This window comes from Eptatretus burgeri, chromosome 9, assembly GCF_056783735.1.
Source record: "Eptatretus burgeri isolate ZD-2024b chromosome 9, Ebu_testis_v1, whole genome shotgun sequence".
Classification (NCBI taxonomy): Eukaryota; Metazoa; Chordata; class Myxini; order Myxiniformes; family Myxinidae; genus Eptatretus; species Eptatretus burgeri.
Genome location: NC_140969.1, coordinates 37,849,651 through 37,866,818, shown reverse-complemented (window position 1 = coordinate 37,866,818; position 17,168 = coordinate 37,849,651). Strand labels below are relative to the sequence as shown.

The 17,168-nt window shown below is 42.1% G+C and overlaps 1 protein-coding gene across 2 annotated transcripts in view; it reads right to left on the bottom strand.

Moving 5' to 3' along the window:
• Positions 1-245: 245 nt before the first annotated feature.
• Positions 246-17,168, bottom strand: part of CFAP300 (cilia and flagella associated protein 300) — an 83,720-nt gene continuing 66,797 nt past the window's right edge. The window contains exons 7-9 of one of the 2 annotated variants that reach the window (XR_015061576.1): positions 5,525-5,653; positions 1,689-1,747; positions 246-447 (exon numbers count right to left, since the gene is read on the bottom strand). Coding sequence is in view for 1 of the 2 variants with exons in the window: in XM_085894779.1 (XP_085750905.1) it covers positions 1,712-1,747 (36 nt within the window). In the remaining variant the exon portion in view is untranslated. The remainder of the gene's footprint in view (positions 448-1,688; positions 1,748-5,524; positions 5,654-17,168) is intronic. The other variant, XM_085894779.1, reaches the window with a different exon arrangement.

Sequence of the window (17,168 nt, the reverse complement as noted above, 5' to 3'; positions counted from 1 at the left end):
CAACACGAAGATTTGGTGACTGAACAATGGAGAAGTTTCAACTTCTTTGATCTACATTCTAAGAGATGCCAGTTCATCTGCTGAAAACTTGGAGAATGTTATGACAAGCAATGTTTGCAGCCCAGTGTTAGACACGGGGGGTTGGGGGGGGGGCTCTTTGACTGTCTTAGGTTGTATCTCACTTTTTGGTGTTGGAAATCTCGTTAAAATCAATGGGATGCTAACAAAAGAGAAATACAAGCAGATACTGCAGCACCATGCAATGCCTAGTGCAAATAGTTTAATCAGAAGAGGATTCATTTTCCAACAAGATAATGGGCCAAAACACACACTTCCAATTTAGTAAAACAGTACTTGGAGAACAAGGTTACAGCCGATGTGCTCCAACTGTTAAAATGGCCACCCTGGAGTCTGGACATGAGTTCCATCCAGGCCAAATGGGATTACCTGGAAACAGATGAACAAGAGGAGCCCAGAATGAACAACTTAACAGAACTGTGGAATGTACCACAAGATATTTGGCACAATATTTCTATAAGAGTACTTCAGTCATTATACAGGAAGCATGGGTAAAAGAGCGATGGCACTCAAGAAGGCAAAGGAGAGAGGAGGAGGAGATTGGCACCATACTCTGTGCAGAGTGTTGGTGCTGCTTAAGCAGTCTCCTTGGCTATTGGGCACAATCCTGGACAGGTCGCCACTCCGACACAGTTTACCAGCATACTGGCACTCATTTTGCCAACCTCGGAAGGATGACAGGCCGAGTTAACCCCATCTGGTATTAATTCAACAGCTGAACTCAGGACCTAAGGATCCAAAGCCCACCACCCTTACCATTAAGCCAACGAGGCATGAAGTGGTTCAAGAGAAAGACTTTTTTTTTAAAGATTTTCGTTCAAGGCAAAGTGCAGATACACAATGTATTGACCGATACTATAAATGACACTGTTGTTGTTATTTACTTTAGCAGTTTGTTTCACGAGCATTTATAAAGGCTGTTGGTTTACAATAAGAAACACATATGCCTGTTATCACTGACAATTTGATTTAATTTACCGTAAAGTATGAATATCATTGGGTGTATTATATCTGTGATCCCCTTTGACATATTCTCTTTTAAACCTTGCTGCTTCAAGCATGCCTTGCTTCTCGAGCTTTCTGGGTTCCTCGCCAATCAATGATATTGTCCATTCAGTCATTGATGTGCTCACCAATTTGACCTCATTCCAGGATCACTGTGGGAGTGGTCTTGGGCTCCACCCTGTGGTTAGATATTATCACTCATGTCTTTATGCAGATTCATGGAATGCAGATGCCATAGAACTAATGGGAGTTGAGTGTGGTGTGTTCCAAAAATAATGTTTGGACCCATCAATCTTTCTCCCATCCCTTGTTGCTTGTACTCATACTTTTGAACTCTCCTACCTCAAACACCACACCACACAGATGTTCTCACCTTTAACATCAACACAGTAAAGTTATAAATTTCAAAGCACTACAGAGTATTGACTAACTATGCATGGAAACCCATCTGCAATAAACACAGCTCACAAAACATAAAATTAATCACTTAAATATTTACATTTATGCAGGATATTTGAAAACTGACATATGTTTGTTTATTAATATATTTCAATGAAATGTTTGTCTGTGTAAATGATAATGAAGTGGAAAATCAAAATTCCCACCTTGAGCCTTTGTAATGGAAGTGTCACATCCACATCTTTGCTCTTCGAAATGAACAAACCTGGCAGATGCACATAAAGCTTCAACTTATTGTTGTTCATCATTAAGAGCAGTCGTAGCTTTGAGTCAACCTCAATCCTGACAAAGTTAGCTCAAAGCACTACATTTTACACATTCATACCTTTCACTCACAGCAGGATTTAGACCCAAATATTGAGTGTATTTAAGCAGTGTTTGACCACTAAATTAACATACCCAGAATGCATTTCTTTGAATTATTTGGAATCTGAATTTGGAGCCTCGCATGTTTACACTGATTTTTCTTCACTATAAGTTCAATTTTAAAATGGTGTTATTGCCGAACAGGACTGATTAAAACCAGTTTTAAAATTCCTCTTGACATGATGAAGAAGAACACTCAAACGTCAGCTGCACCTCGTTTTCCATGTCGGTAAATATACTCTTCAACTTTCGTTGATAAAACCAATAGTTTATCTTTCCACTTATGTAGGCTGACACAATCATTAACAAAAACGTAGGACTGAATTTTCAAAAAGCATTTTGTGAGTGTCTTGCTAACACATACATGCCTAACCCTGAAACAGCGACAAAAATATTGTTTATACGCGCACAGCTAATCTCCCGTCGAAACAGCAATTTATGAAGGAAGATTAACATCCATTTAGCTGTGCACGTATAAACAGCCGATTAGCCTGTGAAACACCACATCTATCTCCAACATCCAATTGAAATGATGTACTTGCATGGAATTGCAAAACCACGCACAATTGTTGGAGAGGATTCAGTGCATTGCTCCTCATCGTAGGTTGATCGAGGTTATCTTGCATTTGATTCAGCAGCCAGCGAAATGATTTCTTCAAGAGTCTGTAACTCTGGACAAATTTGATATTGTCATACTTCTCCAGAGGATTGCATCTATCTTCGAAGATTCTCAATTCATGTTGGCAAACTGCCCTCTTCCTATCGTCTTCTGCCTCCTCTTGAGTGAACTCAAGCACTCTGAGCACATTCATATACACCCTCCCATGTAAACTACCAATTATAAACCATGCAATTCTTACATGTCCCGTTGTCCCTTTATTATAGTTATTCTCTAGAGACATTCAGGCAATTAGAACTGCAACCAACTATAGTTTTAACTCTAGTATTAACCCTAACTGCACTGGGGGGAGGGCCTGAATGCCACCCCTCTCTCGACATTTTTCGCAACTGGGAATTTAGAATTTTTCTCTATGGTCTTGCATACATTTTGACACCACTTAAGTCCAAATCGGACTTACCGTTTAGGTGTCATATGACAATTAGTAGTCGTCCTTAAAAGCTGCAATTTTTGCATTTGTTTATGTACAACAAACACATATGAATAATGGTTACATGCAGGAGGACACTGTAATCAATTGGCCTGTAATTTATTTCTGAGTGTTTTAGCATGATGTCTAAGACATTTACAAGGAATTAATGCGCAGGAGGAGGCCATTTGGCCCATCATGCCTGCGCCACACCAACACCATAATTAATCAATCTGTTGATAAGACGTACTGAATAATTATAGAAGAACAATAAAATACATAAAAAATATTAAAATAAAACATGATGAAAGCTAGAAGGGCACTCTGACATCACCAGATATTCCTCCGCCCACATTATTACATCATTATAATACCTGTACTAAGTTTGATTTAAATCCCTGAACCCAGATTCAAAATTTCACATAATTCTGGCTACCTGACCATACGTCCAATCAGGTTGACATTTAAAACATATATTCCCCATCACCACTATACCACGAAACTATGTAGCATAATTGTACTATATACATCACCACTATACTATGTATCATAATTGTGACGTTTCGCATCGATTGATGAAGTGGTTCAAGAGAAAGACTTTTTAAAAAGATTTTCGTTCAAACTAATATGGCTGCCAGACCATATGAACTCTTATTATTTGTGAGCACCCTGGCATCCCCAAGGCTTGGGGATCATGTGGGTGGAGTTTCCCCTCGATCTGTCAAGCCGTTCCGGAGAAGATTTTTCGTGGTTTATTCTTTTAAAAAAATCGTAGCTGCCAAACCATGTGACCAATTATGTCATAAGTGGAGAAGTTTTTGTTCCTCATGGATAGGTGATCATATCTGTAAAGTTTCGCAATGATCTGTTCAGCCGTTTCAGAGAAGAGGATTTTTGAAGGTATTTATGTCAAAAAATATGGCTGCCAAACCACGTGACCGATGTCAATACCTGTCCATCAATATCTCCACACCCAATTTAACCCAAGATGACCCTCAAAAATTTTCACACTGATCATAAAGAGTGTTCGACGTATGCAACTATGACATCATTTTTAAAGTTTGATTTAAATCTCTGAACCCAGATTCAAAATATTAAATTATTCTGGCTGCCAGACCATGTGCCCAATCCGGTTGAAATTTAAAACATATTTCCCATGACAACTCGATCATAATTGTAACGTTTCATGTCAATTGATGAAGCGGTTCAAGAGAAGGAATTTTTCAAAGATTTTTGATAATCCGATATAGCCGCCAGACAATGTTACATTAATTATTCAAAAATACACTGATATCCGCAAGGCTTGGGGAACATGTGGATGAAGTTTTGCCTCGATCTATCAAGCCACTCTGGAAATTAAAGATTTAAAAAATGATTTGAGGGTAAATCCAATATGGCTGCCAAACCATGTGCCATATGATGTCATAGTTAGAGAACTTTGTGTTCCTGGTGGTCGTATGGCAGCTTAGCTGCCGGGGTAGCTATCATTTCTTGAAGTGCGACTGTGTTGCTGATGCAGTGCCTCTCTACCAGTACACACAATGGAACTGGTACTCATTTCGCTGACCTCTGAAGGATGACAGGCTGAGTCAACCCCCTGGTGTATTAATTCAGTGGCCGACAGGGCTTGAACTCAGGACCCTGGGATCCCAAGCCACCACCCAAACCACTGAGCCAACACCAGGCTTTTTTTGTGTTCCTCATGCAAAGGTGGTCATACCTATGAAGTTTCGCCTCAATCTGTTCAGCCGTTTCAGAGAAGAAGATTTTTGAAGGCTTATATGTTAAAAACAATCTGGCTGCCGAACCACGTGACAAATGACGTCATCATTTTTTTCCCCTAATTACAATTTCGCCCCAGAAGACTCCTTAAAAACTTTCATACTGATCGGATAAAGTGTTCGATGTATGCAATTATGATGTCATAGTGAAGACACCTGTGACATCATCAAAAAAAATTACACTCGTTTCCCATGAGGAGTACTTCAAATGTGCCAAGTTGCAATTTTTTTTTCCATGAAGTGGTTTTGGAGAGACAGTGGTCCAAATTTTTCTCCTTTTTTCCCAACATGGCTGCCACCCCACGTGACCTACGACGTCATAATTATCACACAAACATTCTGCACGAGTACTCGCTCCCTTGGTGAGAATTTCGTGTCAGTCGGTTAAGCGGTTGCAGAGCGAACAGAGAAAACAAACCTGGATGGATGGACAGCAAACTCTATTGGTGTGAAAATTTCCAACTTCATGGGACCATTGACGGCTGAATCCCCAGTCAGGGAAAACTCAAAATCACCCAGTTCAGTTTGGGGAATTAAGGAGTTATTATGTGAGCGCCACTGTAATTACAACTGTAACCAACTATAGTTTTAGCCATCATTCATGATCTGTGTGCCAAGTTTGAACAAGATCGGTCCATACATATCTGAGATCTGGATGCAGACGGACAAGACCTAATCGATAAGCCCCCGTTTCGGATGAAGTCCAACAGGGGGGGGGGGAATAATAAATAAATAAACGGCTCTTACTTCGCTGCTGTCTCATAATAAATTATTCTTTCGAAGAAGCTGCTGCGATTACACATGCAGTGAGCAAGGACAGCACTCTGCTGCAGGTCCAGCTGGGGCTGACTTTGGCTCAGCCTGGTCATAGCTGGACTGGGTGGGAGAAGGAGAGACAATATTCATTTGGGTTTAGGAAATTGTTCAACGGGAATGTATTCAAACAATTCAGGAGAACATTATAAAGCTTCCCACATTGTTACCCCATAATTACACGAAGAAGCAGGCAAGAGCGTTGATATCCACTGCTTGCGAGTAGAATGTGGTGGCGAGAGAACGATACTGCTGCCATTGAAAGAAGTTCTTGCACAAGTCACAAACACATTGTTTTTCTTGAGCACGAGCCTGCACCTGGTACCTGATCTGTGCTTGGAAGGTGTGCATCGTTCGGGTGTCTAATTGGCACGGCAGCTGCAAGGAGTGTTTGAAATGTGGGCCAAATCCAATAGATCACCCGGCGCGGATGGTTGAAAGGGAAAGTTAATGGGAAAGCTTGAGAACGGCAATGCAATCTTGGTTTGTGCCCAGACAAGGTGTGACATCGACGTTGAGTTTCAGTATTGAGCTGGAACGCAGCAGTCAAAGGCTCACGATGACTCGAGCATGATGGCGGTGAGTGTGACGACAGAAAGGAGTTCTTGTGAGCACAAACGGAAACTTCTGATCGAAATTTTGCCACGTCCTGCTGAGACCTTCGGTGGTTCCTAATGGGTGAGTAACTAGAACTCGGTTCTTGGAGGGTTAAAGGTAAAGGTAGTCTTCCAGCCAATTCTTGTTGCGCTTCATCAGCGTCGTCAGATACCACACCTGTTGCGTGTTCTCGACAACGACTGAGAGGCAATTGATGAGCTTGACAGGTGTTACCGCTTAATGCAGAATTACTAACAGAGTTGCCAACATAAGCTTTGCCATTGTCACCCTCATTGGATAATAACGCGGTTTCACCAACATCCAAAGCAACAGAGGCTGAATATTCCAAAGATTTGGATGAAAATGCCATGGCGGTCAGCGTCGAGGGAAGTGGGGGGGGGGGGCAGGATGTCGAGACGAGTGAAGACATCAATCAGGAGCCTAAAGTCCCATATTCTCCGCATTCAACGCTGCAACGAAAACGACAACGCTGGTTCGTGGTTCTCCGAAGTCACTGCAGCTGGACTTGCTTTTCAACTCGAGAACGGCTAGTCCAACCGCCTAACCGCTTGTTAACGGTTACTCCAATAAACCTGAAAAAGGAACGTACCTGTACTAACGAACACCTTTCTAGTTTCATGAATGTAAAGCTGCTTTTCCCCTTTAAAGTTGCAAAAACGAGAGCAAATTGAATATCGATATTAATTTACAAAATTTTCAGAACCTTCACTTGAACGTCTCGTTAATATTTAAAACAAATGTTGTTCTTGATTCGAAACTGCCACAAATCGTTCCCTCCGATATTAACCAACCACATAATTATGTCAAACGCTTCGGGGAAAAAAAAAAAACTTGTTTGGAAAGAACTTCGGTCCTTCGGGAACGTTTCCACCATGTCGGAGCTGTTGATAAGTCCAAAAAACATGTGGCATGATTTTAAAATATTAATAATTATTAATAATTAATAATGCGCTGTGACGCAATGCAGTATTCCGCATTTCAGAAGAACCTCAAAGCCTGCGCTATGTTTACCAACCTATGGTTGTTTATTCGTGCTCTCTTCTTATTAAATGCTTGCTCTGACTTCAGGACTCGAGGAAGTTCGTGGGTCGAACGGAAATCAGCCAAGTCTTTATTAAGATCATCAGAGGTCTTCACCAGAACCAAAGTTCCCGAGTACCTCGTGGTCCACACAAACAGACATTTTGTGAAACCACAGGCTTGACACTCTACATCTTGGATCCCACTGATGGGACGGATCTAGATCCGGACTTTAACCAAAATCGAATCGGATTGTTTTTGTCATTTAACCAATTCATCCACCAAGTTTTGTTATAATCCTCCTCGTCCCTCGTCCCTCCTCTTCACCTGCAATGGTGAAGAATCACTTCAAAAATCTGGAAGAAAAAAAAAACATCTCGAATCCGGATCCAGATCCGAATCTTCACCAAAATCAAATCAATTCGTCCTTGTCACACACCCAACCTGTCCACCAAGTTTCGTCCGAATCCGTCCATAATTGTCCGAGCCCCTCTGACAAGATCGGAGACGTGACATCAAAATGAGCTCCGTCCGACCGACCGACCGATCATCCGTCCATCCGTCCGTGTACTTTAGTGTCCGTAATATTTCAAAAACCATCGAACATCGAGCTTTCATATTATAGATATCTATTCCTCATGCCGCCCAGAAGGTGGGGGCCGAGAGTATCAGATTCTGGTTTTAGAAATATCGTGCCATATATCGTTTTTGATCACTATTTCTCAACGGTGAAGAATCACTTTAAAAATTCTGGTGCCTCGATCTGGGTCTTCACCAAAGTAAAATCAATTAGTCCCCGTGACACAGCCAACCTATCCATCAAATTTGGTCCGAATACGTCCGTAACATTTTGAGATATTGTGCTCACAGACAGACAGACAAACACACAGACAAACAGACAGAGAGACAGACAAAGAAGGGTGGAAATATAACCTCCATCTACCCTTGGTGGTGGAGGTAATAAGTGAAAACTACAATCTATGGATACCACCATTTTAAAATGTTATCTACTATACTAAAAAAATAGAATAGAATATGTTTGTATGTATGTATGTATGTGTGTTTGTTCGTCCTTTATAGGCGGCCGAACCGTTGGATGGAATGAGGTGAAACTTGGCATGAGTGATCTTTGGGACATGAGAACGGACATGGGGGGGGGGGGGGGGTCAAGTTCAAGGTCAAAGGTCACGGGGTCAAGTTCACCAGGTAACTTCAATTTCTCAATTTCATCCGATCGAGACGGGAGCAACGCCATTCGACAGATAATCAAAATTAAATGACACAGTTGATTGACGACATTCACTTCCGACTTCTGGTTTTCGAGTTATGACGTCCTACATTGACTAAAACGTCAATTTTTCATGTTTTTGTCCTTTATAGACGGCCAAACCTTTGGATAGAATGAGATGAAACTTGGCATATGTGATCCTTGGGAACGGACATAAGGGGATCAAGGTCAAGGTCAAAGGTAACGGGGTCAAGGTCACCGGATAACATCAATTTCTCAATTTCATCCGATCGAGACGGGACCAACGCCATTCAACAGATAACTGTACCCGCCCATGGGCGTTAACTTGAACTTTGCTAGTTAACTCTAAATGGATGAGTCGTGTGTGTGTGTGTGTGTGTGTGTGTGTGTGTGTGTGTGTGTGTGTGTGTGTGTGTGTGTGTGTGTGTGTGTGTGTGTGTCCGAGGACCCAAAAGTCCCAAAAAATTCTGGAGGGCCCAAAAGTCCCTGAGGACCGAGAAGACCCAAAGACCCCTTAGACTCTATCGATCCGATAGACACTTTAAGACTCGACTGCACTCCAAAAATCCGTAAGAATTCCCATGTTTTAAACGCACGCCATGTTGAGGTACATAAAGCAGCTTCACACGTCCTTCGACCACGGCATGGCATTGTAATTACAAAATAAATCACAAAAACAATGATAACATTGCAACAAAGCATATATTAATTAACACTAATAATATTTACAACAATAATAAGAATCTAGTCATATATAATCCCCAAGTTGGCCCCCAGCACATATTTGGGCTTGGTGAAAGGCAAACTAATGCTCAAGCAGTACAGCAAGCAGGTATGCTACAAGGCTGTGAACACCAATGAAAAATATGGTCCATCGGACCAACAGGCCCACAAGTTGCATCAAAGCATTAAACGTATCTGCTCCTCAAAGCAGAAATCTTTCCCTTCACCTCCCCCCCCCCCCAACTCCAACATTCTCCTCTCATGCAACTGGGGTCGTTAAACATGAGTATTTTATTTCGTACAAGCATTTTATGAAAAGTCTTGGTAAACCTTGAACAAGTTGCAACAAAAAGTTATCTCCGCTCTTTTATACTCCTCAATATGTCCTCCATCACATATAAAAAGTCTTAAGGGGCCCGAGAAGGGGAAACCTGTGAAAATCACTGGAATATGACCCCCATTGAGAAATGTCATTTTTCCCCCATTTTATCCTTTAAACATGTTAAAGCCGAGCTGAAGGTTTCAGTAGACTGTTAGATATTGATTTTATTGAAACTGTTGGCAAGCAGTTGGGGTTTGAATCACTATGAGGCAGTCACAGCTGATAGCTACAAATTTAATACTAAAATAATGAAATAAAACGCAATACTGAGATGTATACTATTCTTGATACATAATAACATGTCAACAAGTTAAGAATGATGCTTACATAATGATGTGATAAAGAATGAAAGAAAACACTGAAGCTCATTTATAATTATTAGCTCACCTGACATTTAGTCAGGTGAGCTTGTGTGATCGAGCAGTGTCCATAGGTGAGTTAGTTAGTCAGTCAGTGAGTCCATAAACACTTCAGTCATTATCGCTTGAACCAAACACGATTTTGATGAAACTTGGCCACAAGCTTCATACCTGATGCCTAACGAAGGTGTATTGACCGCATCAAAATCTGCGCTCATTAAGGGGTTAACGTGGGAGTTTTGGACCCTGCCCCCAAAGTAGGTCTTTTGCTGTCTTCTCCAAAACTACACACATGATTTCATTAAACTTGACCACGACCTTCATCACCCGTAATGTACCAAAGTTTGTTCACGGTATTAAAAAAAAGTTCAGGGTTTAAGGGAGTCTGCGGGGGTTTGAGTGACTGTTGCTCCTGATCCAGGTGAGCTTCAGGACAGGCGGTCCTATTTTTGTAGATTGCCATTGCACAAACTAACTAAAAAATGAAAATACAAATATTGAACAACCTCAACTGTCAGAACGAGTCATGACAAAACATAATACTAAATCGAGGCATAATATTGAGAACCTTTGCAATACTGAGATTTCAGAACACAACAAAGAGTCTGCAGAGAACCTGGCATTGAACATGTACATGTTATATGATGCAAGAGAAACAGATCAACATAGAAGATGAGTAGTTGCCTTATTGTCAGCTTCTCCCCACCATGGGTAACCCATGTCAATGTACAAGATGCATTCAGAAACCAACAAAGACATCATCTTCATCTTCACCAAATGTCAGCTCTGTTGTGTTTGTACAACCAGATCCTCTGCAGTTTCCACAAGCAGGAATACACTCAACGTCGTGCTTCTTGCATTGCACCTCAAGCTGTTGCAGTTGGTCTGGCAGTTGTACCTGATGACCAGCAGCAGCTCCTCAGGAGCAGGAACTCGGTCTGTCTGGAGAGGGACAAGCCCATCGTCACTCTCCCGCCACCCCCACTCTTTTGGAAGGAGTCCATCTCCAGATCCCTTGCACTCTTGAACGTGAAAGTACACACGCAGGCTGTGGCACTTTGCTGCTGCTGATGTTGGTGGTAAACTCTGTGGCTGAATATGACATGTGCTGGAAGCCACCTTCTCACAGAACCGCGAGTGCCACAGAGAATCTTGCTTTTTGCCGGGTTTCCCATTGTGGAGGATCTCCAAGGCTGTCTCTCCTGCACCGACAGCATCATCAGAAGAAGCTGACTGTGCATGAAACACCTTGGCTTGCTCATGGAAGTAACTGCTTGTCTTGAATTTATTGAGGGAAGCTCCTTTCCATACAGGTGAGATGTCACATCCAAAAACAGTGTGAAGGGAGAGGATGTTTTTGTATGTGTCTGGATCAAGCTGTTGCTTGACCACCTTGATGCTCCAGATGTGAGGGTTCTTTGTGTTCTTCTTAGGCTCTGAGCAGAAGAACAGGTCATGAAAGTTGAGACTCGAAGGACGAAGTCTGTGTCTTCGTTGACCAGCACATTGTTGGTGACCATAGCAGGCAGCAGACTCCACAGCCCTCTGCACAATAAGGAGATCAGCACCTCCTAAAGACCTAAAGCATGGTGTGTCTGACAGTTCTTCTTCTGCAGATCTTCACTCAGCATGTTGATGACGCAATGCTTGTTTTGCTTGCTATCCAATAATTGATCCTTCTTCATGGTGACATCCATGTCCACCGTAAATGTCACGGTTGCACCAGCATTTCCTTTGAATTGTCTCTGCTGTGTCCTATCCTTCGTGGATGAGCCGTCATAGCAATCAAACACAACAATGGCTTCTCCATACTTCTTTGTTACATACTCAGTGTACTGATTGCAGATGTCTTTGTATGTGGCTCCACATGGCCATGGGATGCACTGAAGTAGTGTCCCACCATCCAAGGCATACTGGGCATAACCCGTCATCACTGGAACATCAGGTGTCAGAAGACCCCAGATGGCATCAGCCAGGGCTGACTTCTGTGGTTCTCGAAACAGCAGAGATGAAACGAAGAGGGCTGGTGGGTGACAGCACAACTCCTATTTGAAGGCTGATTTGAGATCATCTGATGTCTTTGCAGCAGTGATGAGTCTCTGGAATAGGAGTTGTGTGTCGAGTTGGACTTCATCGCCGTCAATCTTGACCGACTATTTTATGTTGAGTTTGACAACCTGGTCTTTCCTCCTGAATGTATACTCACAGCAGTCTTCCCATCCATGGACTTCAGAATCATACTTCCAACTGCCGTTGCTGTGTCAACATTGATAGTGTGGTGTGTGTGGGACCCCAGTGACAATGTTCCACAGATTTGGGTCAGAGCAGAAAGGATTTCGCTCCTGGAGACAGAGGGAGAACTGTTACCATGCCCTTCCAGTCGTGGGTTTTTCTGGCTCTCATCATGTCCTTGTTCTGTTCTCCTGTGTTGTAGTTCACTCCTGTGAGTTCTTACATTGCCATGTTAACTTATGCACAGACAGGCGTAGATAGCAACCACATCACAAGTAGTTGTTCTGTCATTCCTCTCCCTCTCGTGAGGCACCCACTAGTCTTCATGCTCCTCATCAACACCTGCTCGATCATGAGATCTGAGGAAAGACCAGCCTACAGGTGATCACTTGTTCTTCCCACATGGTTACCCTCTTCAAATCGTTTTTGGACATCAGGATGTTGAGCTTGGAGACTGGACTTCTGCTGTACATATATACCCTTGCAGATTTTGTGTAGAGGTTGTGGCATGATGCTGCCAGGTAGGGTTGCATTTATGAAATAGCCTGTCGGGGTAATGCCCAGTTACCAATACACTATGACCAGAAAACTTTCACTGGATGTCCACATATCCATATACTGAACCCAGAGAGCTGCAGTTCTGGAAGACATCTTCACCAACTCAGCTTGATTTTCAAGAAGTCCCTGATTCTGTTTGGCACATTAGCCTGGCAAACTTCTTCTGCAGAGATTGAAACATCCATCAGCTTCTCATAGAGGACAGCAACTTTGTCCATGTCTGTTCTCCCACTCATAACTGCAGCAGTGTCATCATCTGATGGGGTTGCGGCTGCTTCATCAGAATCCAGATTTTCAGACTCTATGTCTTCTGAGTTGTCAGGTTGATGTGGTAGAGGGACATCAAATGTGCTGGACAGCAGCAGAGCATTGAGAGATGCATCAACAATGAAGTGTGCTCGAACTGCATAAGCAATGGCCTTGCCACTCAGCATGTGGACTACTGCATTGGATACATAGATCAACTCGAGCAGTTCTTGCAACCCAGATGCAGCCATCAGATGTCCCATACATCCAAGGAAACTCACCTGTGTGTGAAAGCCCCCAAGATGTAGGACTATTTTTCTCAGATCGCTTTTGACATGCTCAATTATGATAATCATCATAGCCTTCCACCAGAGTGACTGTTTGAAGGTGATGATTGGGGTGACATCATGGCACCTGACAAACGTCAGTGTTGAGTGGATAGATGCATGTGGTGTCACTCGGATTCCTATCGATCATTGGCAGAAACATGGCAGATGCCTTCCCAGGGTGTTTGCCCTGAAGTGCAAGCTGATCAATGCAGACCACGTTGGCCTTGGTGACTCAAACATGATGGACGTCTTCCAAAGCACATCAAGATGTGCAGTTGTATCCTGGGCCTTTATGTTGACGAGCTTCTGATAGGTCAGTGCCGATGTGCCATGACTCTCTTCTCTGTGATATCTGATCTGCACTTGTCCAACCATGGATATGTCGCTAGGGGTGACCTTTGCCCTGGGGATTTGCATGCTTGCTTGGTTTCCAGCGGTGATGGTAGCAGTCATCCCCATACCGTGGAAGGTGTAGTGGCTACCTAGTATTCAGATGTTGTGGTCTACGTTGTTGGCTAGAAACTGGAAAAACTGAGTAATCAGGTTTGGTACGTCTGTTCTGTGTGATCAAGCAGCATTTCCTTCAAATTGGTGTACTTCTTGATAGGAACAACAGAAAGCATGGTGATTATGTGAGTCAATGAGGAAGTGTGATGAGAAGTGATTCTGCAGTTGCACTGAACTGAAATTGCAGTGGTGCCCACAGGACCAATGGTCTGGTAGTCTGCATCATTGCTTGTCCAATTGAAGTGACTTCGACACCAACATTTTTCCCAACAAATAATCTTTCTAGTAGGAACTGAATGCAGGCCTCTTCAGATTCCAGCTCATCGCAAGAAGGGTTCACTTGATTGGAAGTTTGCACTGCCTTGATATCTTTTCTGATGAGTTTTGCAGTGAATGTACAAGCTTAATATCCTCTACATCAGGATCTTCCCTCCTGTTGGCTGTATTAGTTCTGAAGCACAGTCGTAGTCATTGTCCTGAATGTGACCACGTTTGGCTTACCATTGGTCTCGGTTTGGATGATTCTGTCACCGCAGTGTTCTTACAGCTTCAGCTTCAGTGCAGGGGTTGCTAAATGATTCATATTCAGTCAACCAGTTTCTGTTCCACGAGGTCAATAAGATCATATATAATTATCTGCTCATCATCATTTTCTTCAAGAAAACTTGCAACCTCCAGGAATGTTTCTGTTCTCCTGTCATCTTTTGGCCAGGCCAGTTTTGCCCTCTCTGAGCACTCCATGTTCTTCTGTTGAGATACTGGAATCTGCTTCTTTGTCTTGAAATTGACACTACATGCCTGGTGGTAAACTGCATATGCAGCATGGAGGTCATGAACGTGCAGAATTCGTGCTTACAGCGGGTGCCAGGCAGTGTTCCACCAAGCAGTTATCGGTTATAGTTAACTCAGGTGTACAAGTTGTTAGGGAACAGTTCAGAAAATATTGTTTCGCAATTGAGAAGAATTCTGGTATTAACACTTTCTGGTGCATTAATTCTTGCTTTTAGTTCTTAGATAGAATTAGATGCCTCAATATCAAGTCAGTTGAAGTTTTTGATTTTTCAACCTTATATACAAATTTGGATTTCGTACGAATGAGGGATTCACTCTTCAAAGTAATTGACAAGGCTAACAATTTTAATAAGTTTTTATGTGTCTGACTTGATAGAGCATTCTTTTCTAAAAAAACGAAATCATCAAGTTTTCATTGTTTTGAGAAGCAGAAGTTTAAGGATGTTGTTAATTTTATTTTATTTAAGACTTTTGTGTCTTTGTGTGGGATAATGTTTCAGCAGGTTAAGGGTATTCCCATGGGTGTGAATTACAGCTCCCGACGAGTGGATATTTTTCTTATTTTCTGTGAATTTTTATTAATGCAGAAACTGATGAAGGAGAAAAAAATGAGGATAAGCTAAAATGTTATCTCATACACGTCGTTATAATGTAACAACCTGGAAATGTTTCATAAGTTCCAGGAAGACTTAAGTATATTAATTAGTACACAATCAAACATAATTTTAGAAATTTCTTATTTGGTTCACAAATTTTATGAATATAATGCATGGCTTTTTGTGTAGATGCATTGTGGGAGTTGTCGACGAGGTTCTGTGAGTAGCGCTAGTCAATGTAATGTTGTTCTTTATCAACGCTGAGAATGTGCCGAAGTAATGATTCACTCCCTTGATCTGTGTAACTGTCTGTACACCCAAACCCTCGGGAACCTTGAAGGGGCTATTGTGCAGTTTTCTGATTGGCTGTACTTGGGGCTTTCCTACATTGTTTAGAATGTTTTCACTCCTTTCCCAGTAGCAGAAAGCAGTTATTTTGATTTTGAACTGTGGGAATAGTTACTCTTTCGCAGAAGAAAAGATATTTATCTTTTATCCTGCTTGTTCATTCATTTCCCCCACTTATCCCCACTCGATATATAAGACTTGGGTTAGGGTTTTTCCTTTGTGAGAGTTTCTTTCTTTCATTAATGCGACATAGTGTGTACATAATAGCTAGACGGGATGTTTTTGCCCCAATGATTAGCTCTGCCAATTAGCCAACACCACACTCATGGTTCCGCTCAGCCATAATAAGTGCTTGGGTGCACGGTGAGGGAGTGTACCTATGTTGAAGTCATTAGGTCACTAACAGATAACGACGTAATAGGCGAGAGGACCCTGTTAGACATAATTATCCCAACCGGCTTCCGCGTTTGGTTGACAACCCTCTGGGCTGTGGAGTTATTCGTGGTCCAGCGGCCTCAGGGGTCGGTATGACGGTGGGTCCAAGTACGCACCTCGTGCGCCCTGCGCATGTGCCGATACCGTAACAATATGTATAATATGTCACGTGTCATGTGTATGATCACATATTAATATGTGTGTATATAATCCTTACTATAATAGCCTCCCAAATCATTGCTGTTTATCCACACATCCTGGTATTTCAGGAATCCCTCCTTTCTGTAGGTTAGGAAGAATATATTTGTTTGAGACTAAGTAGTTCGTTAACCTTTTTGCAAGTTCAGTATTGCGAAAAATGTTACCTTCAACGTTAAGGAGAGATATTTGTCAAAACTGTCCAAGCTGCTTCGACTTGTATTATTTTGGAATATAATATATTCCTTCTGCGGTTTGCCATTCATGATGTACTGTATAAGCTTCTTCCTCCAAGCAGCTACTATGAGCTTGTGAAGTTGAGATAATATGGCTGGAGACCACTTATATATCAGATAAGAGACACCATTTGGTCCTGGGGCACACTTGTTTTGAGCTTTCTTTACAATTTCCTGAAGTTCATGCAAGGTTGGAGTTGACACTTTAAACTGGGTTGTTGGTTTCTCAGCCCAGTCTAAATCAGACATGTCTGACAATTCCTCGCTCCTGTAATTATTACTTCTGCCACCGAAGGTGAAGCAGGTGATGTTTTCACCCCTTTCTGTCTGTTTGTTACTTGCAAAATTGAAGATTTTGCAAGTACATTGGTCAGTCGATTTGTTATTCTGTCTATTTGTCTGTCTGTCTGTCTGTCTGTTTGTCACCTGCAGGTCACAATTTAAAACCGATCTTCACGAAACTTAACCACATGGTAGAGTTTGTCATAAGGGAGAAGCCTATTGTTTTTGATGTCAAAAGGTCAACATAGGTCAAAGGTCAACAACTTAGGTGAGATTTCTAAAATCCTCAATTTTCATTCAATTGACTTGAAATTTGAAGAGGATTTATATTGCAGGTCACTGGATTCAACCGCCAATTATTTTTGAGGTCAACATTGGCCAAAAGGACATTGGCCGACTTTCTGAAATTGTCAATTTTCATCCGATTGACTTGGAATTTGAAGAGGAATTGTATATCTGGTCACTGAG